The sequence below is a fragment of the Tigriopus californicus genome, chromosome 4 (genome assembly GCF_007210705.1).
Source record: "Tigriopus californicus strain San Diego chromosome 4, Tcal_SD_v2.1, whole genome shotgun sequence".
Taxonomy (NCBI): domain Eukaryota; kingdom Metazoa; phylum Arthropoda; class Copepoda; order Harpacticoida; family Harpacticidae; genus Tigriopus; species Tigriopus californicus.
The window spans coordinates 8,336,313-8,359,803 of NC_081443.1; the positions used below are offsets into that span (position 1 = coordinate 8,336,313).

A 23,491-nucleotide genomic window follows, 5' to 3' on the forward strand; every position below is an offset into this window, starting at 1 on the left:
CAACACACCAAATATTGGCGTCATGCTTCTTTGGTATTTGGTATCACCTCCTCCACCCAACTCAACCAACTCAAGCAAGGATAGAAATTCCCGATTTTGCCACGCCAGTCAATGACGACGACCACGAGGATGATGACGACGACGACCTCCTTGGGAACCTTTGTCCACATGACTTGATAGGCCCTAGTAGAAGTCAAGCCACCAGGGCGAGGGGTGAATTGAAAGGTAGTAGTGGTTATCATCGTGGCTACATCGGTAGAACCAGGAGTAATAGTCGCTTGACGCCTCTTGAAATGGCTCCAGGATTTTGTATTCTCGTTTCGAATGGTTTGGCTCGTCGAGCCAGCTTCGGCAATCACTTTCCCTCTCGACATGAAGAGGGAAACGAACCTGGGGCCGTGGCGCAAGAAATAGACCTCCTCCTTCATTCACCTAGCCGACGAATGTCCATCCACCGAATGCGAGCCTCGTTCAAGGTTTCTAATTCTAGTCTTAGCACGAGTGTATGTACGTAGGTACAGTGCTAATAGCAGGACGTTACTACTACTACTACTACTTTTACCTCTACAGTCAGTAGTGTATATACCTATGTATGTACGAATCAACGTACTTAGTTCAGAGAGAAGGTGGCTGCTCGAAAACCTGAAATTCGGACGAGGAGAAATTTCACAATCCGGAACCGGTTGTTATCAAGCCATCAAAAGATTGAGTGACAACCAAACGAGCCAACCATGTTCTGTCTTTGGTCAGGATGTCAGGAAAATGTCACTGACCATTCCCGGGAGTTCAATTGGCAATTTGGGGACGACAGGTTCAATTTCGTCTTACCTAAATGCACGCATTACAATGGCTCATGTTTTCAGAATGGCGAGGAAAAAATGTCATGACGAGGCCCACAATTAATTTTGGATTAAAGGCTTCGTCATGAGAGTGTATATCTTACGATTCGTCTCTCATCCATAAAATAATATGAGAGCAAAAACCTGATCATGACTCTCACTTTCTTTTAGACCATTATCATAGACAGAACATGTATTCCAGATTTATACTCCATCACACAAGCAAAAGTACATTTGTTCAAATATAGTTGAGGCTTTGTTCACAGAACTCCCGAGAAAAAAAGTCCTGTAGCAAATGTTAGTATGCAACACATTTTTTTTCTTCTAAATGAAATTAACAAGAAGTGTGATTGAATACATTTGCACTGTATATGACAAGGAGTCTCTTTGAATGCTGACCTTTTTTAGGCTTCAAAAATGTCGTTTATTGAATGCTCATGATTTCATCTGATAAAAACAAATTGAATAATGAATTGAAAGCAATGTGGTATAGAAAGGATACCACAAAAGATATTGGAAGGTCTGGTTTCGAAAGAGCACGGACAAACAACTGAGACAATTTCTTTGAAGTCGTTTCGTTTATGTGAGTTCAAATTCTATCGAAATGCAGTTGGGTTTCAATAGTCGTAATGTGGTCATCCCCTATAAAAATGTCGTAGCATAACAAACATAGTTTACGAACCTCTATGGAATTATGTCATCCCTTTTAGCAAGTTCAATGAAATTCTAACTTTGTCAAGCATTGAAATATCAATTCTAAAAATAAAAAAATCTAATTTATTAGTAGAAAACCGGAACATTCTCTAAATGCCACATGTTATGCCCTACATCCATTGTCGAGTTTGCATCAGCCAGTTTCGGAGGAAGAATTTGAACGGCTTCGGTATATGCACCACGGCACATCCAAAATGCATCCTTGAGAGGGCTTATACCGAGCCATCTATCCTTGTCGGAGCAATGTCAAACATCCATCCCTTCATTAGTACATTAAGGGAACATATACTCGGAAGATCACAAAGCGACGTCAATGGCCATGGCGAGCTTTCTAACGACGATCCAACTGAGTTCCGTGATCGTTACCCAATTAGTCACCAGTGCCAACATGAAAAGTAAGTGTCATGCCTACGCTAACAATTTCCATTGTACGTACAGCAAGTCTTTCACCCCTACCAACATGTGACGCGTCCAGACTCCACATGTGATACCGATGCCGGATGCATCCAACCCTACTACTACAACAACCACAACAACCACAGCTCATTCATGCATTGCGTCAACGGTCGTTGTGAGGAGGAGGAGGAGGAGCGTCATTGTCAGAACAGTGGGGATTGTTCGGAAGGACAGGCTTGCATCAAAGGGAATTGCATCCAAATACCCTTGGTGAGAGGAAACGTAGGGTTCTTCTTTCTGGCTCAATCCATGCATCTAAGTAGTCAGAGCCGACAATTGAAAGAGTCTTGGCTTTGAGACGTCAGGATATAATGCGCTTTGTACACAAAGGTACTGATGATGATGGTGGTGGTGGTGATGGTGCTTCCTTGACGTAATGCACTAGAACTCATTCTAAGGTTGATTTGAATCTTTCCTCTTGGAGAAAATAGCCAGGGGCAAGTGGTTTTTTATGACTGGATAAAATGTTAATGGAAAAACCACCTGGACAAACTCTCATGTTGTGACTTCAGCCGGATATTGGAATGAAGAAAAAAGATTGTTCTATACAAATAGCGGACAAACGGAAGAGTCTCGATCAAATTTCAATAAGTAAAAATCTTTGATTCTAGCTGAATCTCTCTTGTATTCGCTTGAACGGAAATCTAGGCCATTGAGAGATAGGAATATTTGTGTACGTAGACCATGACAGATCAATCTCATCCTAAGCCGATCTCACATATCCATATTATCATTGGTAAAGTCATTACACAGATCATGCATGCACTTGATGTGTGAACAACGTAATTGCCATTCAAGTCTAATAGATTCAAGACGTCACGTTTCGTGTCTCTCGTTGAAACTTCCGACAAAGGACAGAAGGTCACGTGGTGAATTTGACGCCTCTTTGACGTTGAATGTTGAAAGGGTTAAATGGCATGATTCATAGTGTCTTTATTCGACCTTTATCCTTGGATGAGATAGTCGAACAAAAGTTCCCTCGGTCAGATTGGAATCTTCATTTGAAACATGTTCTCTACCTCACATAGGGCTCGGTCAAGTTTTGCACATCAAATCGGACTTGTCCTCCGGACTTTGTATGCCATATTGCACGCAATTTGTGTGTTAAAGAACTCTGTCTGAGTGGACGAGACTGTCCGGGAGATATGTGGTGCATTCGCAGGAAATGTCGGGGTCAACCCTGTACTGATGATCGATTGTGTCCGCCTAATCAAATTTGCGAAGCCAACCATTGTAGTCCACTTCAAACCAAGGCCAATAGCACGGTAATTCAAGCTTTTTTGGGACTTGCTCACTTTCCATTGGCTAGAGATAAGGGCTGGGAAAGTACCTGTTTCTTTAAAGCCCTAATATATGTGGATGTGCGTGGTATTTATGCGGATAAATCGTGTTTCATTCGATGAAAATGGGAAAACACGAGGTTTTTCGGTTTCCTTAAGACGTCATTTTGTGTGAAAAAACATTTTTTATGGGTCTCACGCTTTTTCCCGGTCTTCAGTTCTAAACCACATAGACTGGAATTATGAATTTTGAATAAAACAGGCACCTGACTTGACATAGATCATTCCCAAAGTGTCCACCTCAACTTGCATTGATTCAAAACTGCTTTCAGGAAAGATTCTCACAACTCTAAATCTAACTAAGCGCCATTAGATGGCCATAATGTGCCCCAAGAATATTAGAATGCTTTCAGGGATCTCTTTCACCCATGTACCCATTTTCTCACCGTGTTTTCAATGCAAGGTGTGCACATCTCATGGGGAATGCCCGAAACGCTCTCGAATGTGTTCGAATCGAACCAAGACGTGCACGAGACTGATGTGTTCCCAAGATTCAGATTGTTCCCAAGGCCAATCATGTCACCAGGATCGATGGTCAGGTTATTGTTCAGGTGAAGAGTATTCAAACTTACTGGTGCTCGCATATGTCTCGACAATCAATCAAGCAAATGAACCCCTACTGTTTCAGATTTCACTTGCACGACAAGTCACGATTGCTTCCCACGAAATTGTCAAGAAATCTCGCCGCAATCTGAAATATGTGCCAGTCTCGAGGTGAATCCACAAAACAGTAAACCTAACATCATCGCATTCGTTCAGTTCTCATTATGACAAGGATTTATTGTTGCTATTTTTTAGACTTGTCGTGACGGGAAATGCCAATTGTCTCCCCCATGTTGGTACAACTCAGACTGTCCCCAAGACCATGTTTGCCTGAAGAACGTGTGTGCACAAGTCATGTGTAAAGAACCCAACCAATGTCCGAAAAACTCCAAATGCAATCCCGAATCCGGGTTTTGCAAGTGTACGTATGTTGGTTGATATATTTCTCTTTGAGGGATCACTCGGATTTTTTCCTAAGCAAACGCTTAGGGGTCAGAGTCATAAATTGTGGAGATTTAGCGACCGACTCAAAAGGTCAAGGTTGGAAATAAAAGTGCGTCAGTTAAGACAGGTACGTTTGAGTAGGGTAAAAAAACTCGAAACTCAAGCGCATGTCGTCACACTGGATTTCTTGAGTGACTTGATTAACTTGAGCGCTTATTCTTAGCCATGGATTGTGTGAGACACGAGGATTGCTTGGCCAATCAAAAGTGCCAGCATCGAATCTGTGTGGTCCATAAAGACGGCCAATGCGATCTGCATTTGGATTGTCCGATCAAGCAAATTTGCCATGAGGGGAGATGCATTTCTAAATCATGTCAGCACGACCAAGATTGCGCTGATAATCGTCTGGTTTGCCATCCGGATAAGTTTTGCACTGGTCAGTGCTAGAATATTTATGACTAGATCACATGGGCTCTTGCAAAGCAGGTCCAGATTTATATCGTTTAGCATATTGCAGCTCACGAAGATTTTGTTACCGGAATGCATATGGAAAAGGCACGACAGATTTCGGTCGTGTCAGATATCCTCGAGTCCCCTTTGGCTGTGAAACCCTCTATGCCAATTGACGACCATACCCTACAGAAACTTATTGGTATCGAATTAGTCGGTTTCAGTGGCTTCGAGTGTCTTGTTGGAACTAAAATGTACACCTGCTCATTAGACACAACCACGTCCAAGACCGAGAAAAATTTCCCTAGTCTGGAGGCGCTTCTTCATGAGGCTTGGGAGACAACCTTGAGAGATGAGGAAATCGGCCTGGAGGAGGGATGCCATTTTCAGAACACTTGTCCAAAGTCTCGATCAGCTCGAAGTAAACGCCAATCACTGTACGACTATTCGAATGAGACGTTCTTGGAGAGTGCGCCCCTGAACGCCTATGGAGATCAGGTGCCATATCCATATTTGCGATGCCCAATTTGAGTTTTACTCTTTCGTACATTCATTTCACATTTCACGCAGCCCACATCAGGGGTCATCCGTATTGGTGCGACGATTGACATTCCAGCCAATGCTGGAGTTCAACGAAGACCCTTGGAGCGAAATCTTCAAGGAGATCCTGCTTTCAAAGCGGCTTCACTATACAGTGATATCCTCCTCTCAACCACGGAGAAACTAGCCCATAAATTAGGCTTGAACCCCATCCAAGCAGCGGTTGGTTTGGGGTGAGTCGAGATTTATCTATGCCTATTGACAGCTCATACTAAGCAAATCCTGCATTGCATTGACAACTCAGCCGGCAAAGGGCAAATTGCATATGGAAACAACCTGCTCAATTAAGGTCGGCCGAGCTCCCTCGGGCTTGCACTGAACAGGGTTTCCGTCAGATTGGCGTGAACGGAGTCAATCCGAGAATTTATCGCTCTCATTCGGGAGCCTGTAACAATCTTCACCCTCGACGGAAGCACTTTGGTCTTTTATCCTTGCCCTTTGATCGACTGATTCGGGGCGATTACCATGGTAAGATCAGGAGAGCAAACTCAGAAGCTACCTGTGTACACTGGTAAGCAATTGTCCACCTTTTATTCAGATGGTATATCAAAATTCCGTCGAAGTCGGTTCGACGGTTCACCCCTCCCCAATCCAAGATCAATCAGTTTAGGTGTGACCAAGGTCGTCCGAAGGTCGTCTCGAAACCGAGGCCGAAATCTGCCTGATCCGAACGTCAACACTTTCTTCGTGTTTTTCGGACAATTTCTGGCGCACGATTTCAGCAACACTCTCGTTCGATCCATCACTAAGTTAGTGTCAATTTTAGTCGACGAATCCCCAAGGACAATAAGGATTTCCATTTCAGTTCCACTCCGGTTTTTGGAGCCGCCCATACCGCTAGAGGCAGTGGAGCTGCCACGTCTTGCTGTGGACCTCTGCCTTTAAATTTTGATGTGACCAATGTTAACAACACGGCAAATACTTTTATCGAAGGAAATGCGGCTTCACGAAGCTTCTGTATTCCATTCAGGTACGTGCAATAATTTGCAAAAAAAAAAAACACTGCCTTTCCGAAGACACCTCAAGTCAACGATCTCATTTGACATAGGATTCCACCCAACGATCCCTATTGGAGCCGGAAAGCGCCCAACAAAAGATGGCAATGTATGGCACAGATCACTACAGGCTCAGTTCCACCGTTTAGTTGCAAATTAGGGCCCAGACAAATCGTAATTCCCTTATCAATTTGAATGACTCACATTGATGTACCCATCCACATTGTACAGTATAATCTGCCCTGTCCTTAGATGACCCAAATCTCTCATTGGCTGGACTTGTCTCAAATTTACAACTCGAAGAAAAGTTACTTTGACGCCCTCAACGCGCAATTGAATACCCCATTCTTGCGCACGTCTGGCAATAATTACATGCCATTGTGCTTCACCACGGTCCCTCCCCCCGGGACGCCGGTCAATTCTTGCCCAGCCTGTTTGCAAAGTGCCAGAAGAAATGGTTTGGTGAGCAGAGGCAATTGCTTCATTGGAGGTAGTGTATTGTACATTCATTCTTCCATTCTGATGGGGAAGAGAAAATGATTTTGTCTTTGCACCAAATGGGCAAGTTGTGCAATAGTAATGCGTCCCTGCTTCATCGTATAAACAGGTGACTTCAGAACCAATGAAAACCTTGGTTTGGCAGCCATTCAAACCATATTTGTTCGATTTCACAACTTCGTGGCGAACAAGTTGCCGACAGCTTGGCCCAGTCGAATTCGCTTGGAGGAGGCCCGACGTATTTGCGTGGCTATGTATCAGCATATTGTCTATAACGAGTATCTACCTCTTTTAATCGGTACAAATCAGACTTTTGGGGAGATTCGTTTCGACCCTTCAATTATTCGAAGATTTCTTGTTAAAAAAACACAAGGTCAGCGAATGATGCGCAAGTACAAGTTATTCTCGAGAAGACGTGGCTACTCCCGCCAATATAATCGAAATATGGATGTTGGGGTGATGAATGTGTTTGCCACTGCATCCTTTCGATTTGGACATGCCATGATTCCGGATCAAGTTCAAGTCCTGGATGAAAATCTGAGCAACATCACTAGTCTCAATGCCCACAACCTTGTGTTTGATTGGTTCCGATTCAGGTTGGGGCCATGGGACTCTGGAATTATCCTTATCAAGTTTAAAAGAGGGTGATGACATTCACTTTCACAGGGTCAATCGATTTGAGGAAGATCTTTTGAGGGGCATGATTGCAACACCTGCTGGTCGCGTAGATGGTTTCTTCAGTCGAGCCGCTCGAGAGATCTTCAACTTTGACGGACCCAGTATTCCATTTCCGTCCAATAACGGGGGCAATGACCTCTTGGCTTGGAACATCAACCGAGGTCGAGATCATGGTCTTGGGGGTGAGAGTTTTGTCGTGAATCACATTATCCAACCGATACATCCTGTTCATGGTTTCCATGTAGCTTTTCATCAGTACGTGAAACTTGCCAGAGGTGAAGATATCACTGGATGGGACTGGTTCGCCAAGAACCTCATCTATGGCAGAGCCATGACCACCATGCTCAAACAGTTGTACAAATCCTACAAGGACACTGATACCTATATACTTGGGCTTTTGGAAAAACCTCCTGCTCGAGGAGGTCGGCGACTCCATGTCCTTGGTCCCACTCATGCCAGTAAGATCGGTATTCAAAGACCCGTCAGTTTGTTTAATGACTTCAAAAACATAATTCTAGGCTTGGTGGGAAGTCAATTTGCCAGATTTCGCCGAGCAGACCGATTCTTTTACGAAGAAGGCACAAGTCGATTGACTCGATTCTCACCTCGAGAATTGGCTCAAATCAAGCGAATCACCATGGCCAGATTGCTTTGTGACTCGTCTGTGGGAAAATCGGGGCCTACAAACTTGAGTAAGATAATGTACAATTGATTTGCCCTGGCTTATACTTTGGTTTTAATGGCATTGTTTTTCTATTTTTAGAGTACCCTCTACGGGTTTTTCGACGAGTTACTCCGCAGAACCCTTTTGTTCAGTGCACGTCAATCCCGCAAATTGATTGGACGGTGTTCAAACAATCGTTGATGGCTCGAGCAAAAGCATTTGGACGAAAAAAATAATACAAATTGTACTAGTTTTATTTCGTCACTAATTTATCTTTTAATGACAAAGTACAGCACCTATTGCCCTTTTGCTTGATTTATATGCCGAGAACGCCCGATATCGATCGAAGAAGACGACCCGATCTTTTCTCAATTTACATGCTAAGTACGCCTAAACTCACAATTGTCCATCTTAGACATTAAGTCGTCCTCCTTGGATTGCTTGATTGCTTTCTTCGCCTGGTCGAGACCTTCATTTCCCTGCGTGTCCCAAAAAACACTTGGTGCGTGTGAACCACTGTTTGGGTCTTTGTCGCCAAGAAACCCGATCTTTGTCTTGTCAACTGTCCCCTTGGGGCCAAACTTTCTTTAATGGATTATTCAAATCCGGTTGGATTAGTCCGACCTTGGAACTTCTGGAGAGCGGACTTGAATTTCGTGGGAACTTACTTAGAGTTATTCAGACAAATATGCAAAATGAACCCAAGGTAACTTGAAGGAGTGAAAGATGATGGTGGCCTTATTCTCTTGGGCTTTGGCTGTCCTTTCTTTGGTGCCCTGCCAAGCCTATCCTGACTTTGACAATCAATGTAAGCAATCTAATCAATCATATTGCTATGTCGCAATATGCTTTTACACATTCATTTCGCATTTCTTTTGATTAGATTGCCTAACACCGTGGAACTCAGGTAAGCCATTCCCTTAAAATAGGTTTCTGGTGGGTTGACATATAAAAAGGTTGTGTCTCTAGTCCATTTTAGCTATAGTGCGGCGGCTGGCCCAGAAAATGAGGTGTACCCCGAAACTTGTTGGAACCGATGTTTAGCTCAGAAACCGGACCTCCAGGTGATCGCTTTTACGAAGACCAGAACTGACGAATTAATCTGCTTTTGTCCTAACACTCCTGCTGGTAAAAAGTCCCATCATCAAATAAAAAGATGACCATTTTAGTTGACAACCTGTGCGCTTGTTCGCCAATTCTAGCTGAATACACACCAGACGAAATCGATGACACTTTCTGTGAGAGTTGTACCAGTCCAAATGGGGGAACTTTCATTTGCGGCTCAAAAAGAGGACTCCTGGGAGTCTTGAGTCGAGCTCTGCCGAGTCCAATTTTGAGTGGCTTGGCAATAACTTTGCTCGATGACACGGGAAGTCAAGTCCCCAATGAGATTGCGACAGACACCGTGAGTCTATTTCTGGCTGTTCATGTACGTCCTACGAGGGTGGAAGAAAACAAATCTGGACTGCTAATTTTCTCTAAAACTAAAAGAGCTATCAAAAAACTCGATTTGCAACATTTTTCGACATATTCACCGTGCACGACAATCCCCTTATGCATCCTCTTCATCCAGTTGTCAAACACATGTTGGCGGAGCTGCCGAAGCACCCCGTCACAGCAACATTAAGCTGGAAATTGATGGCATGTCTGTATTCAGCAAGCTTGAACTTTAGCTGAGGAAAAAGTCAGAAGTTGCCGGGCGCCAAATCTGGACTGTAAAAGTGCATGGGGCAACACCTTTATCTTCTTTTTGGACAAGAATCACCTGGTTTTCCGGGAGATGCAAGGCTTGGCTTTGTCCTGGGTAATGTCAATTTGCACAAATTTTGAAGGGGTGGCTCAGACTACTTTACTTTGCATACAAATTTCTTCAGAACCGAACAACTAATCAAAGCAAACACTATTTCATCAGAATCGCGAGAGTTGGACCTTTCACATGAATCCAGTTTTGTAGTGATATTTTCAAACGCAAGATTTTCATAACGGTTGTCCCGATTTGTTTAGTACCCCCTCGTACATGTATGACTTGGGTGACTTGAGGTGCATTTTTTTACAGTTGGTCAATTTGGAAGTCACCTTCAACGACGGACCCCTAGTGACTTGTAACTCGGTCAATGGTTGTCCTCACCCCGTTGAGTTGAAGGTCAACTTCGGCGATGGATCCGGAGATCTGATTTATAACTATGAACTTGGAGAAACGATCAATGTGTGGACGCATATGTACACTTATCCAGGGGAATTTATGACGGTTGTCATAGGTTAGTTGAACTCGCCCGAGATTGAAAAGTTGGGAGTTTTCAGAAGTTAACGCTGTGTTATTGCTTTTTGCAGTCAAAAATATTCTGACCGGCAAACTGGAGTCCTCGTATCACACCTTTACAGTCTACGAGGACATTGTCAATCCTCCAGCTATACCCCAGGATGTGGAGTTATCATGTCCACATCTCATGAGACCCGGGCAATATTTCCAGTGTACCGTCTTTCTGCGAATTGGAACTAACCTCAAGATCAACCTGAAAATGATGGATGATATCACTGGTCGCGTGGATGTCAACACCAATGCGTTGCGAGTGCCCAATTATTGGTTCGATATCCCGGGTCAAGTGTTCCCTCTGCAAGCCTACAATGACTCAACTCAAGTCACGAGTGGAGCTAGTTTCTTTTATGCCTTTCCATCTACGGCTTTCAATGCCCTTGTCAATGTATCCAAGATCGAGATCGCCGTGAAAACGGGCGGGCTTTTGAAATTTTCGGTATAATCACAATGATATAGATTATTTCAAATTTGGGTATTTCATATTGCATCGATGCTGTAGATTGCCCGACCTATTTGTCCAAGTGGAACTGTTTGGTGTTCCTTGACCAAGATTTGCGAAACTAATTGTGTGGACAGCTTTCAAAGTAGCTCATCACCATTGAGATGTCCAGCTGAAGAAGAAAAGGAAGTGTGCTCTCTAGAAGCCAGTTGCCGAAATCAGCTGAGTTGTCCTTTGTCAGGTCAGTGAAACTATAGCAAGATTTCATGATAAAATCACTCAACCTTTTGGTTCAATGCTCTCTCCAGATAGTGTAAAGACAGATCCATCTTCATACAACGAGTTGTGGTCTTTTGAGATGTCGGTTTCTCCACCGCCAAGTACAGGAGGCAAGGTCGTGCTAAATATACCAAAGGCCACTTTTGTGGACCCTAAAAGAGCGGGAAACGAATATTTGTTGCGCGACGTTCCTGCATTTCCCAGAGGATCCATTCTGATCGCCCAATGCCCTGATCCAGCCAATTGTCCGCAAATCTACTTCAGGTACAATGACGTATACATGTTTTAATAATAATAAATAGATTTTAATGCTCTTTTCTCCAGGCCTGCCAAACCATATGAAATACCTGATATACCAATTACGAGTGTGATTGAAGGTGTTTTTAAACTGGGTCCAGTGGCCAGTCCTAAGATGCAACACTCCATCAGGGTTGTGACCGTAGAAAGCCGTCATTTACGGATCGAGCAACGATTCTTTTGCGACAAACCAACAGAAAAGACTGTGACCCTCGAGGTAATTTGGAACTAATATGTCATCCCTTCACACTTTACTAATACTATCATGAACATAACTAGGTGAAAACCCATGACGGAGACAACTTGGATGTGATTTCCACGCCCACAATCAGTTGCCAGTACCCAATCATGGAGATCTACGACCTCAGTTTGGCGAATCCAAACAACGCCCTTCACATTCCGTTCAAGGTGATCAAACCTCTTCCTACCCAACAAGAGATTCAATCCCGAGTTACCCCGAATCGTACGGATTACTTGGCCGAGATGTGGTTGGTCACGGATCAAGTCTTCACGTGGGACGTCAAATTTGGAAGCGGAAGTCACGTGATTGTCAATTGGACTGAGACCCAACAAGCGGAGGTTTGTTCCGTGACCGGAGACGCCATCACTCCAACTCCCGGGGGTGGAATCACGGTCAACACTGTGGCTGATACTCCATGCATTTTTCCCTTCCGATACGATCATGCGGACAAGATCCTTCATTATGGTTGCACCAACGTGTCCGCTTTGAGTACGAAACCTATTTGTGCTACAAGTGTGGACCTGGATAACGTGGCCACGGAGGTTGGCATTTGCAACGCAGTCTGTCACGTCCAAAGTAAGACTTCAAATATATTTTCGGTGTTAATTGTTGAAATAATTTATTTTATTATGTTTTCGCTTTTTTTCAGATGAGAGACTCGTCGAGGTGGACGAAGCTCCATTGAATGTGAGCACGATCAAAGAAGGCAACACTGTGTTCCGAAACGATTATCGCTTACCGGTAGAGACCACGATTTCTTTACAACGAGTTTTTACCGTCCCCGGCACGATTTACAGTCTTGAGCTCCATGCCCAAAACAATCTGGTGCCAGAGGATCAAGCTCATTTGACTTGGTCGGTGATTTGTGCCAATCCCATAAATCCTGATGATTGGTCAATCGATTATGAACCTTATATTCGGCCGGGAAATCGGTTCAAACTGAAATTGTCCATTGTCCCAAATGTTCCGTTACCCACCCGACCAGTTCTGAGATTCTTTCCCATTCAAGGGCGTCAAGTCCTAAACAACAATATCAAGATCGACAAGAAGAACCCTTTGACGTTTTTCGTGGCCAATAGCACGATGGATGATCCGGATTGCTCCGCACCCGATCAAAAACGATGTGTCACTGAATACGAATTCACAGAAATTGGAGTGTTTCCCACGGTCAATTCAGGTGAACCTTATCACCATTCAGATGTTTAGTCAATGAGAAGGAATGTTGAACTTGTCGCGTGTTGTAGGAGCCAATGGATTGGAGATCGAAATTGGTCTGATTTTCGAAGATTCCGATCTGTCCCAAGGCTTTTCGGTTGAGTTCAAGAATCCCATTTCCAGCATCAAATACTACCATGATACTCAACTGACGGCCACTGAGGTGATCTCCCTCCTGGATGAGGGGCCTTTGAGCTCTGGAGAGTGGGTGGATGCCACGGTGATCAAGTGGGATGTCAACTTTGTAAGTTATGAAAATAACACGTATTCTTTTCCTTGTTCTCAACCCATAAGTGTTCCAGGTGGAGACATATTCTGTGATTGAGGAACCACTCAGCTTCAAATTGAAATACACGTTACCGGACAGCTATGGAGCGAATGAGTTTGATTGCGATTTCGTGGAGGATCGTTTCTATCTTCCGGCTTCGGGTCATCCTTCTTTCCAGATCGGATCCTTTGGTGGTTCGTAAGAATTCTTTGGATTTGTGTTCATTTTTCTACTGATGTCCTTTCGTTGCAACAGGGAATGCTCGACGAGTGGAATACTCCATGGAAAACGTGGATCCATTGGGATATTACCCACCACCTTGTTTTATGGATTGGCCACAAGAGGTTCTACCCAATACTTGGCGCATCAAACATTGTCCCAACATAGTAAGAACCATCCCAAGCAAATCCAAAGAGCAGCTTGTTGATGCCTCTATTTTCAGACTGAAGGCACTTATACCTTAAAGCTGGCCATATATAATCCCTTGGATGGATGGTTTAGCACGGATAACATTGTCGTCGAAGTGTTGTCACAATGTGGACCAATCACCATCGAGGATTGGGGAGTGATCACGGATGCTGTAAATCATTAAAATCCATTAACCCTCCAACTAACAGGATATCATAGGATTCTCAAAAAAAAAAAAAATATTACAGGGCGAACCCAAGACCTTTGAGGTAAGATTGGAAAAGGCCGGACAACGAACGTGTGTTACAGTGGATTGGGGCAATGGTGAGCCACTGGCGCTCTACGGAAATTTTGATTCCTGTAGAATTCGATATCCAACCTTAACGCCATCTGATGTTGGAGAATTTAACTACAATACAAAAGTGATCAAGGAAACTAGAATTTTTGGGTGAGTCTGGCCTTTAAAATCATGCTTATATCATTTTGCTTTTTTCAATTGGTAGAGAGGCAATATTGCAGGTATTATTTATTGTTTTTTGTGAAACCACTTAAGGCACCAAGAAATGAAGATGAAAGAGTATTGGTTTTTAAAATAAAATGCAAAACCATTCATATTTGCATTGATGCAACATTTGATTCACGAACGACCCTTAAAAGTAGGGCTGATTTGAAGTTTTACAATATGTACAATATTGTCGAGGTCGAACTTGAAACTGATACCAGATGAACGTTTCGGTATTTCTTGCGAATATTAGACGGAGACAAATTCTTCTGTTAACACCTGATTTTCAGGCAAAGGGGATTGTTTGCCGTGAATGCTACGGCTTTCGATATTCGTCATTTCGTGGAGAGAAGTCTGCCAATCACTGTGTTCAAGATGCCTTGCACTGCACCCAGGATTTGGATCCCGCTCAATCATACTTCCATTGCGAAAGTGAGCATGATCCCGCAAAAGTTGAAAGCCGATGACTTTGATTTCCATGCAGTCTCCAACTTGAAATGCACCAAGCCAACACCAACTTAGTAAGTACATTAAAAAACCCTCTTTGCCAACTCTTTAATATTCACTATACCCAACTCATTTAGTATGACCTGGAAATTGTATGAGGCATATTTCATTCCCGACGAGAACAGTCAGATTGGAGTGAAGGAAGATCTCATCGAGATCCCCATTCATGAAACCAATCCAACGTGGAATTTGTCCGTTCTTGCGATTCCCGGACTTACTTATGGCATAGGCGTTTATAAAGCCGTTTTCCGATTGGAGGTCTGGTCAGCCATAAAAAAACGCACATACTCGCCTAGACATCACTTGCTTCGATCTTTTCCAGATCGAGACCTACGATCCCGAAATCCCGGTCTTTGGCGAGGCATTCACATATTTCCAAATCGTTCCAAGCCCGCTAGTTCCTGTGATCATCGAGGGGTCTGCGTCCAAAATCAGCCGTGGATGGGGTCAAACACTCCAATTGAACCCTAGAGCCTTGTCTATCGATCCGGATGCTCCCGAGGAAAAAGAGTTCATCTATCAATGGTTCTGTCGCTCCGTGCTTCCAACACCAGAGGAATATCCATTCGTCGATGATAATGACTGGCCCATCTTCATTGACAGTGAAGCTCAAGTCATCCGAAGTCCCGGTCGTCCCAAGGCCATCAAACCACCCCCGGGTTGTTTCGGGCTTGGCCCCGGTCCACTGAAAACGGCATCGGGTCGGATCGATTTTAACACGAGCAGTTTTATCACTTTTTCCCGGACCTTTGAGTTCACCCTTATCTTGTCCAAGGACACCAGAAAAGCCATCACCACTTTAAGAGTAGAAGTGACGAGTGCTCCACCACCGATCACGACCGTGGCATGTTTGAGCCAAGAGAAGATGTGTTTCCCATCATTCCAAGGATTGTTCGTCAATCCAACCAAGCGATTGGCTTTGGTTGGGGATTGCGTGGATCAATGTGAAGGAACGCTATCCTATTTCTGGTCCGTGCATGAAATCACTCCTTTGGGAGGCTACAAGAGACTGGTTTATGTAAGAAAAGACCGTTTTCGGATTGCGAAAGGGAGTGTGCTAAAAAGGTCATTTTTTTTTAAATCTTAATTCAGAGCCAATGCTCGCCTGGTGTCACTCTGGCAACCACTTCTAGGACAACAGTCACAACTCCAACAACAACAGTGACAACCGCCGCTCCATTTGTCAGATCAAGTACGATTTCAATGAAAGTTTGGCTCCGGTAGCCTTATATTATGAAAAGCGTGGTGCAGCATTATCAGCTCTCTTTTATTGCTTCCATTCTTAGTTGCATCGGTTGTTACAACATTTGGGTCGAAAACGTATGCGTCCTCGAATTTTGAGAGTGATTCAAGTGATCTGAAGATCGTGACCATGGAAGTGGAAGAGGCTGATCTCTTTGATGCTCCCACTGGACCTCCGTCAAATAAGAGGAGAAAGCGCCAGGCCCTTCTTCCTCAAGATGTGGAGGCAATTGGGCCCGACCTTCCTAATGGATGTGAATATGGTTAGCAACACAGGATAGTTTATACTTGTCAAATATTACGTCTAACACACATCGTTATCATCTGAAAAGCATTTGGGAATGGGCAAAGTGATTCAAGAACATCGGAAGATTTGGCGATTCGAGAGCTTTTCTTCGAGCTCAATCCTGGTTTGAAGAACTTTCGAATCACTTTCAATGTAACTAAGACGGTCAATAATGGCCAAAGAGTTATCAGCTCCAGTGGATCTTCATTCCTCGACATCATCGTTAATCAACCCCCCATAAATGGATCCTGTGAACTTTCCGTTATGAGCACTAGTGCAAATGAAGGAGGAGAAGAATGGGTCCAAGCTTCAAGTGCTCGATCTTTGAAAGATATCCTCCGAGTGATCTGCTCCGGCTGGGTCGATCCCGATGGACACTCCATCACCAAGTTTGTCTTCAAAGGTACCGTACTGAACATCTGCACCCGATATTTGCCAAAGATGACAATGGATTGGGATGCATGATTGTGTTTTTTTAATCATAGCTCAAAAGCTCGATTCCGAAGATCCGCCCGTATTTCTGTACGCCGGACCACGTGCGGATCTCATGCTCGTTCTCCCAGTGGGAGAATTTGCACTCCAGGCTGATATTCACGAGTCTGGGGGGACTTATGTCACTACGATCATCGACCACAAATTCAATTCTTATGTTCCCAATGAGGAGGATTACAAATCCATGGATGTTCAAGCCGAGATTAACCGTTATCAAAGCGTTGGAGATGGTGCTCGAGTGGCTCAGATTTTGGCCGCTGATGTAAGATACGCTCGGTAGCTGCATATTTTCGAAAGGTATCTTCTAAAACTGGCATTCTTTGAAGGCTTCGATTAAACAACTGGCCAAGTACTTTGATCCAGAAGAAAGGGTCAAAACTCTTGGGTCAGAGGTGAATGGAACAAACGGACCTGAGAAGGTCTACAGCGATTCAGATGTGGCTGAAATTGAACAACTTCTGAAAGACTTGGCTTTGGTATGCTCCAAGTATTGATTCGTCAATGGCTTTCAGAGTTCAAACCAATGGGGTTTTCATTTTTTAGTCGAATGCCAATGCCCTAAAATCCGCCACGGATGCTCTCAGTTACCAAACCTTGGACGAATTGAACCAAGGGGCGGGATTGTTGTATTCTATTACCGGAGGGATCAATAAGAACGATATGACGGCTAAAACAATGGATACACAAGGACGACAAGCCGCTGTTGATATGATCAAGGTAGAGAGAGAACTCCGGGAAATACGAGTTCAAAAAAGTAGTACATTTCGAGCAATTTACATTGCAGAAAATGAATACTGGATTCGAACACCTCACATCCACCAAGACCGTGGATAATCCCAATGATTTCAAAGCTTTCATTGAAGGCACTTCTGGGTCAGCTATGGCGCTCATTGAGGTATTAACAAAGAATTATTGAAGCCATTTCGTTTTCGACCGTGCCATCATCTTTTGCGTTTCAGAACTTGAATAAGATCATATTTGCCGAGGATTTCGATAGCATTCCGCCAAGTGACATGGAGGCCGCTCTTGACATGCCCTATGATACGGATATTGGCGAAGGACGCGATGCGGATATCCCGGATGATCCCAACGATGCCATGAGGTTCAACATCATGAAACTCACCAAAGCCTCAGCCAAGAAGAACGTCAACGAGATGTTACACTTGTTGGACCAGGCGGGCAAAACCGTGGTTATGAACAGCGTTCAAGGTGAAGAGCTGAAGACCAGTTCACCGAATGGCATCAAAATGATCATGGCCAGAATTCCGTGGGCCAAAACGATTGGACGAGATACGACTGAAGATGGATGGCCGGATATTCCATTGCGTTTTGAGTTCGATGACTCCAATTCCGTGATTCAATTCCCATTGGGATATTGTCCGGGCGATCGGAAGAACATTAGTGATCCACAAATCAACTTTCGGTGCATTGGCGAATGGGGCTTCGTTTTGAAAGAATGGGAAACCATTACCAAGGTGCGTTTACTTTGAAGGCCATTGTATTCTACTATGGACCCATTGAACTCAAATGCAATGTTGAATTAGGTGTATCCGGCCAGCGCAAGGAATTTGAATGCTGTCACAAAACAACTCGATATCGATGTCTATGACGCCGATGGCAATTTGGTGGATGTATCAGATATGCAACATTGGATCGAATTCATTATTGGACGAATGAAGATTAAGGATCCGGGTGCTGTCCAAGTTCCTGGTGAGCAAATGAGCTCTCCAATATGTCCAGAAAACTTCATACCATTCTCGATTTTCCAGTCTCATCCAGAGCAAATGTGGTAGTGGCCAATAGAATCGCCACTTTGGACCGCAGGAAGAAGCCCTATATCGTATATCACGAGTTGGGCGTTTCCATCGATTCCGCGTCTCTGAATTTGCAGATCAAGGTCGATAAAAACAGTGGCAACGATTCAAATATCGTCCTCTTGCTTCGAAATGCCAAAATGCCTTTATTGAATCAATGCCACTTCTTGAAGAAAGTCAAAACCATTTCCTTAATGGATGGTAAGAGTCTTTTATGTCTTTTGAAAATAAATGTTGTCCTTATTCTAAGGATTTGATTGATGTAGGTGATTATCGAGACTGGTTTATTCCCATGGAAGATGTCCAGAATCGAACTGGAAAATGGTATTTGGGTGTGCTAGCAGTGTCTAATGTAGCCGATCTTGATGCTCTTGCGGATATGATGCCTTGCGAGGAGCAAAAACTGACCAAAGACATGATTACCTCGGATTTCAACACCACGGAGTACTCAATTCAAGCCTTCACATCGGGCTGTTACTTCTTGAATAACAAGACGGACGAATGGGAGTCCACTGGAATGACTGTAATTTCCCCATGATCATCTTCTCGTGCTTTGACTTTCTTGATCTGATTGGACAATTGACATGTTCCAGATTCTTAATACCTCAAAATTGGTGACGGCTTGTGGATCAAATCACCTGACATCCTTCGCTACCGGATTTTTCCCACAAATCAATACCATTGATTTTGATTTTGTGTTTGCCCATGCATCCTTTGAAGACAATCTTACTATCTACCTCTTGGTCATTATATGTCTGATCTTCTACATCATCACCATGATTTGGGCCGTTCTGAAGGATCAAAATGACGCAAAAGCGGTGAGACACTTTGAAGTGCGAGTTTATCCAACGCGAAATGAAAATCAAATCGTTTTTGTTCACTAGCTCAAAGTTCCACTGATGAAAGACAATAATCCGGAGCATACCTATTTCTACGAAATCATAGTGGAAACAGGCCCTTTGAACTCTCATGCCACGACTTCAAATGTGGAGTTTATTCTCTCGGGAGAGAACGATGAGACTGATGTTCGCCAATTCAAGGATCCAGATCGAACAACGTTCAAGTCTGGGGCTTTGGACCCTTTTCTCATGTCCACTGAATATCCCTTGGGAGAATTGCAATACCTTCGCATTTGGCAAGATAACACGGGATTAGCTGATAACGGAGCTTGGTATCTTTTGAGTGTGAGCGTGTTCGATATCCAAACAGGGGAAACCACCCGATTCATCGCCGACCAATGGTTGGCCGTCGATCGAGGAACTTTCGAAGTATGTCGTGTTCCTTCCTCTTCTTACATAGATAAGATCAATATTTTTTCATCTAATATTACTAGGATGATGTCACGCTTCATGCCATTCACGATGAAGAGGCTTTCAATGCATATTATCACTTAAAATCCACGGGAAACTTCAAGTTGAGCGACGATCACATTTGGTGGTCCGTGTTCTCTCGGCCCATTCGATCACGCTTCTCTCGTTGTCAACGGGTTTCCACTTGTATGGCCATGCTTTGTCTGTGCATGTTGGCTAACGCCATGTTTTATGGGACTTATCCTGGTCGAGTGGCTGACCCATATTTCTCCCTTGGGTTTCTCAGTTTTGACCCCATTGACGTAAGCGCAGATATCATTGGTTCAGACAGAAGCGGAGGTACCTACGTACAACAAGATCAAACTTGGTATTGCAGATTGGGATTGGGTTCATCAGTAACCTGATCGTGTTCCCACCACTGATTTTGGCAATCATATTGTTCAAAAAATCTTCAGTGTTTAAAAAACGAACAAGTCGATTTGACCTTACTTTGGAGGAAGGTGAGGATAACACTTGTGTAAAATTGGGACTAAACATTAACTTCTTTTCCGACTCCTATTTCTAGCCAAAGAGACAGGGGAGTTCAATCCACCACCTCAAACATTCACACCCATGTACAAAGCGGAGATTGCAAGGTAAAGACAAAATTATGAAAAAGGCCAATTATCGTCGTCATTCACTTCATTAACCTTGATTGACTTTCTAGCAAGTGGAAATCCTGGCCATTGGGTCTGCATATTTTAGCTTGGGTCTTGGTAGCGCTGTGTATCCTAGGGGGCATCTTCATAGTATTCTCTTACGGAATTACCTTTGGCAATGATAAGACTTACCAATGGACGGTGGCGATGATCTCGTCTTTCTTCTCATCTGTCTTGATTACACAACCTATTTACGTGAGTATTGCAGACAGAGACAAATCAAATTTAATGTCGATTACAATGGAGTTGGTTTCTTCCAGATCGTTATTCTGACTTGCTTGATTAGTTTATGCTATCAAAGGTCGAGATTGGTGGATCATACGAACACTGATGAAAACCATCCTGTCATCTATTGGGATCCCGCCATACCATCACGTGAGGCTCAATTAGTAAACTTGAACATGCACACATCAATCTTACTTGTAAATTGTCCTTTTATCAGAGAAACGCCCACGGAAACATAAACCCAAAAGACGGGTTTTGGAGACGGAATTTTTGGCCCAATTGACGAAGAAGAAACTTCAAGAGATGGAGATGAAGACCGTTGTGCGAGATCTGATCATCTACTTCTTTTACGTACTAATCATCTTCGTGATCAGTTACGGCAACCGTGATCCTAACTCGTTCCTCGAAAAGGAGTCTCTGGAACAATCCGTGGTTCACGGTGCTTTGAATTGCGAGGTTCTTCCTGATGATGATCCCAATTACCAAAGTTGTGACCCCGATGATGTTCCCGAACCTTACGTGGACTTCATGAAAATACGAGACGTGAACGAATGGTGGTATTGGATGGATAAGACGCTTCAACCCAATGTGAGGGTCCAACCTTGGTACAACGGACGGCAACCTTACGGGTTAAAGGGATACTTGAACGACCGAGTGAATCGCCTTATTGGATACGCCATTGTGCGCCAAGTTCGGGAAGAGCTCGGCACTTGCAAGTACTTGTCGCATCTTCGGCCGTTATTGTGTTTTGGTATTTGATTTGAATAACCAACTTCTTTACTTTTTAGACCCGCCAAGGTGATTCGTGATAACATTGAGACCTGTACAGGGAGTGGAGGATTGCACTTGGAGGATTCTCGGGATTATTGTGCGGGATGGAAACAATACGAAGTTGGGGGCGACAACAAGAACTGTAAAGAAGCCGATGAATTCAGGTGAAATATAATCGTACAATTGAAATTGCAACAAAGGGTGACCTTATGGTTATGTTCAGGTACACCACGTCCACTGATTTGGAATCGGCTCCGATAACAGCCGGAATCAATACGTATGGAGGAGGAGGCTATGTTTTCCGGATTAAAGGATTCATTGGTGATGTGGAAGAAAAAATCCAAATGCTCAAGGATGAGAATTGGATTGACAATCGGACTCGAGCTGTGTTTGTAGAATTCTCTGTATACAACGCTCAGGTAAAGAATTGTTATCGATAAAACATGTGATTGACCATTCAAACCAAATCGACATTTCACAATCAACAGGTTAATATGTTCGGTATCGTTACTTGTGTGGCCGAATTCATTGGCGGAGGAGTCCAACCTTGGTTTCGAGTGGATGCCGTGCGATTATTTGCAAATGTTGATGGATTTGGGTTCGTGACCACGGCAGCGGAAATCCTTTTTGTGGTGGCCTTCTTTTACTACGTGGTCAACCTCATTGTGGTGATGAAATCAGAGGGTTGCTCCAAGTTTTTCGAGAGCACTTGGAACGTGATCGACCTTTTCACCGTGATCATGTCGCTCATTGCTTTGATTCTGTACGTCATTCGGATGCTGATTACTCGAGAAATGACCAAACGATTCGACGAAACCAAAGGCAATGCGTACATTCGACTCAGCTACGCTTCCATCGTTGATGAATATTACACCTACGTGGTCTCGTTCACGGTTTTCACCTCCACGTTGAAGTTCTGTCGACTCCTAAGTTTCCAAAAGGCCTTCATGCAAGTGGCTGCCACGATCCGGCTCTGTTTCCAGGGACTCTCTACATTCTTTGTGGAGTTTTCCATCGTTTTTGGCGGCTTCACATCATTCTTCTACTTCGTCTTGAAGAACGACTTGGAGAACTTCCGCGACTTCATCCGATCATTGGAAAACACTATGGCCATGAGTATCGGAAAGTTCAACTTTGCAGAGTTAAGAGCCGCAGATGAAATGGCGGCCTGGATTTTCTTCATCTTCTCCGTCGTGGTCAACATGATCCTCATCAACATGATGATGGCCATCATCAACTTGGCCTTTGAGGAGATCAAATCCAACGAGGCCGATTATCAGAATCGCTTCGAATTAGTGGATTACTTGAAGCGGTCAGTCAGGGAATTGGTAGGCGTACAAGTGGCCCAGCCCATCGTGCCACTGTATCAAGACGAAGTTGAGCATGAATTGAACGACAACAGCGATGATGACAATGGCAATATTGAGGGATCCGGAGACGTGTCCACGGATTTCTCGAATAAGACCGATCAGTTACTCAAGTACATAGAAACGACCTATCTTAGTGGACTTGTCAGTAATGGCGACAACATCATTCACAAGATGAAAGCCACGGATCCCGATGATAAGAAGATAATCAACTACGGATTTGATGCGCTTTTCAACGGAAACGAAAAGAAAGAGGACTAGTCATCACTGTAACGATAATATAATACCAAATGGAACCATGAAACAAAGCTTAGTTTTTGATCCCGCGAAAGTTGGGTGTTCTTGTTGGCAATTCCTTCCGCCGAATTACTCTTTGCTCTTACTCTAAATTTGACTCGAGACACACGCACAATACAGGTAAAAATATGATCATGCACTTTCTTCTTGGCTCACATGGAGAGTTGTCCGTCAAAATGTCCGGCCCAAGGAAGTTAGTTCTCAGTGTGATCATCCTGCAAATGTCAGAGTTTTTGGTCCCTGTTGAAGGTTTCAACATCTTGAACTTGACCAACGTCTCATTTCTCAAAGGAAG

The 23,491-nt window shown here is 43.8% G+C and overlaps 3 protein-coding genes across 4 annotated transcripts; all 3 read left to right on the forward strand.

The window, feature by feature from the left end:
• The first annotated feature begins 1,405 nt into the window (after positions 1-1,405).
• Positions 1,406-8,520, forward strand: LOC131878995 (uncharacterized). Of its 2 annotated transcripts, XM_059225181.1 has the most exons (21): positions 1,407-1,948; positions 2,029-2,219; positions 3,038-3,274; positions 3,753-3,900; positions 3,978-4,063; positions 4,148-4,313; positions 4,560-4,772; positions 4,854-4,988; positions 5,058-5,284; positions 5,357-5,559; positions 5,631-5,854; positions 5,925-6,135; positions 6,192-6,356; positions 6,435-6,555; positions 6,634-6,871; positions 6,989-7,177; positions 7,253-7,475; positions 7,546-7,739; positions 7,803-8,015; positions 8,076-8,249; positions 8,321-8,520. In XM_059225181.1, exons 1-21 carry the CDS (start codon positions 1,867-1,869, stop codon positions 8,455-8,457), a joined length of 3,777 nt encoding a protein of 1,258 aa, XP_059081164.1. In that variant the 5' UTR covers positions 1,407-1,866; the 3' UTR covers positions 8,458-8,520. The 2 variants fall into 2 exon arrangements, with proteins under 2 accessions (XP_059081163.1, XP_059081164.1); XM_059225180.1 differs by having other exon boundaries at positions 1,406-1,948; positions 4,854-5,284.
• Positions 8,521-8,622: 102 nt separating this feature from the next.
• Positions 8,623-10,538, forward strand: LOC131878996 (uncharacterized). Its single transcript, XM_059225182.1, has 5 exons — positions 8,623-9,029; positions 9,105-9,128; positions 9,191-9,349; positions 9,424-9,626; positions 10,278-10,538. The coding sequence occupies exons 1-5, from the start codon at positions 8,948-8,950 to the stop codon at positions 10,482-10,484; spliced, it is 675 nt and encodes a 224-aa protein (XP_059081165.1). The 5' UTR covers positions 8,623-8,947; the 3' UTR covers positions 10,485-10,538.
• A 24-nt stretch (positions 10,539-10,562) lies between these two features.
• LOC131878997 (uncharacterized) lies at positions 10,563-23,230 on the forward strand. Its single transcript, XM_059225184.1, has 36 exons — positions 10,563-10,974; positions 11,038-11,218; positions 11,286-11,520; positions 11,581-11,770; positions 11,833-12,370; positions 12,444-12,971; positions 13,039-13,253; positions 13,312-13,471; positions 13,533-13,663; positions 13,720-13,857; positions 13,934-14,133; positions 14,478-14,708; positions 14,772-14,952; positions 15,017-15,712; positions 15,787-15,886; positions 15,981-16,199; positions 16,269-16,625; positions 16,708-16,976; positions 17,041-17,190; positions 17,258-17,431; positions 17,499-17,609; positions 17,674-18,189; positions 18,259-18,424; positions 18,484-18,729; positions 18,795-19,051; positions 19,122-19,346; positions 19,413-19,796; positions 19,862-20,140; positions 20,215-20,338; positions 20,404-20,473; positions 20,545-20,731; positions 20,797-20,911; positions 20,979-21,477; positions 21,550-21,696; positions 21,756-21,951; positions 22,021-23,230. Exons 1-36 carry the CDS (start codon positions 10,669-10,671, stop codon positions 23,158-23,160), a joined length of 9,861 nt encoding a protein of 3,286 aa, XP_059081167.1. The 5' UTR covers positions 10,563-10,668; the 3' UTR covers positions 23,161-23,230.
• Positions 23,231-23,491: the final 261 nt, after the last annotated feature.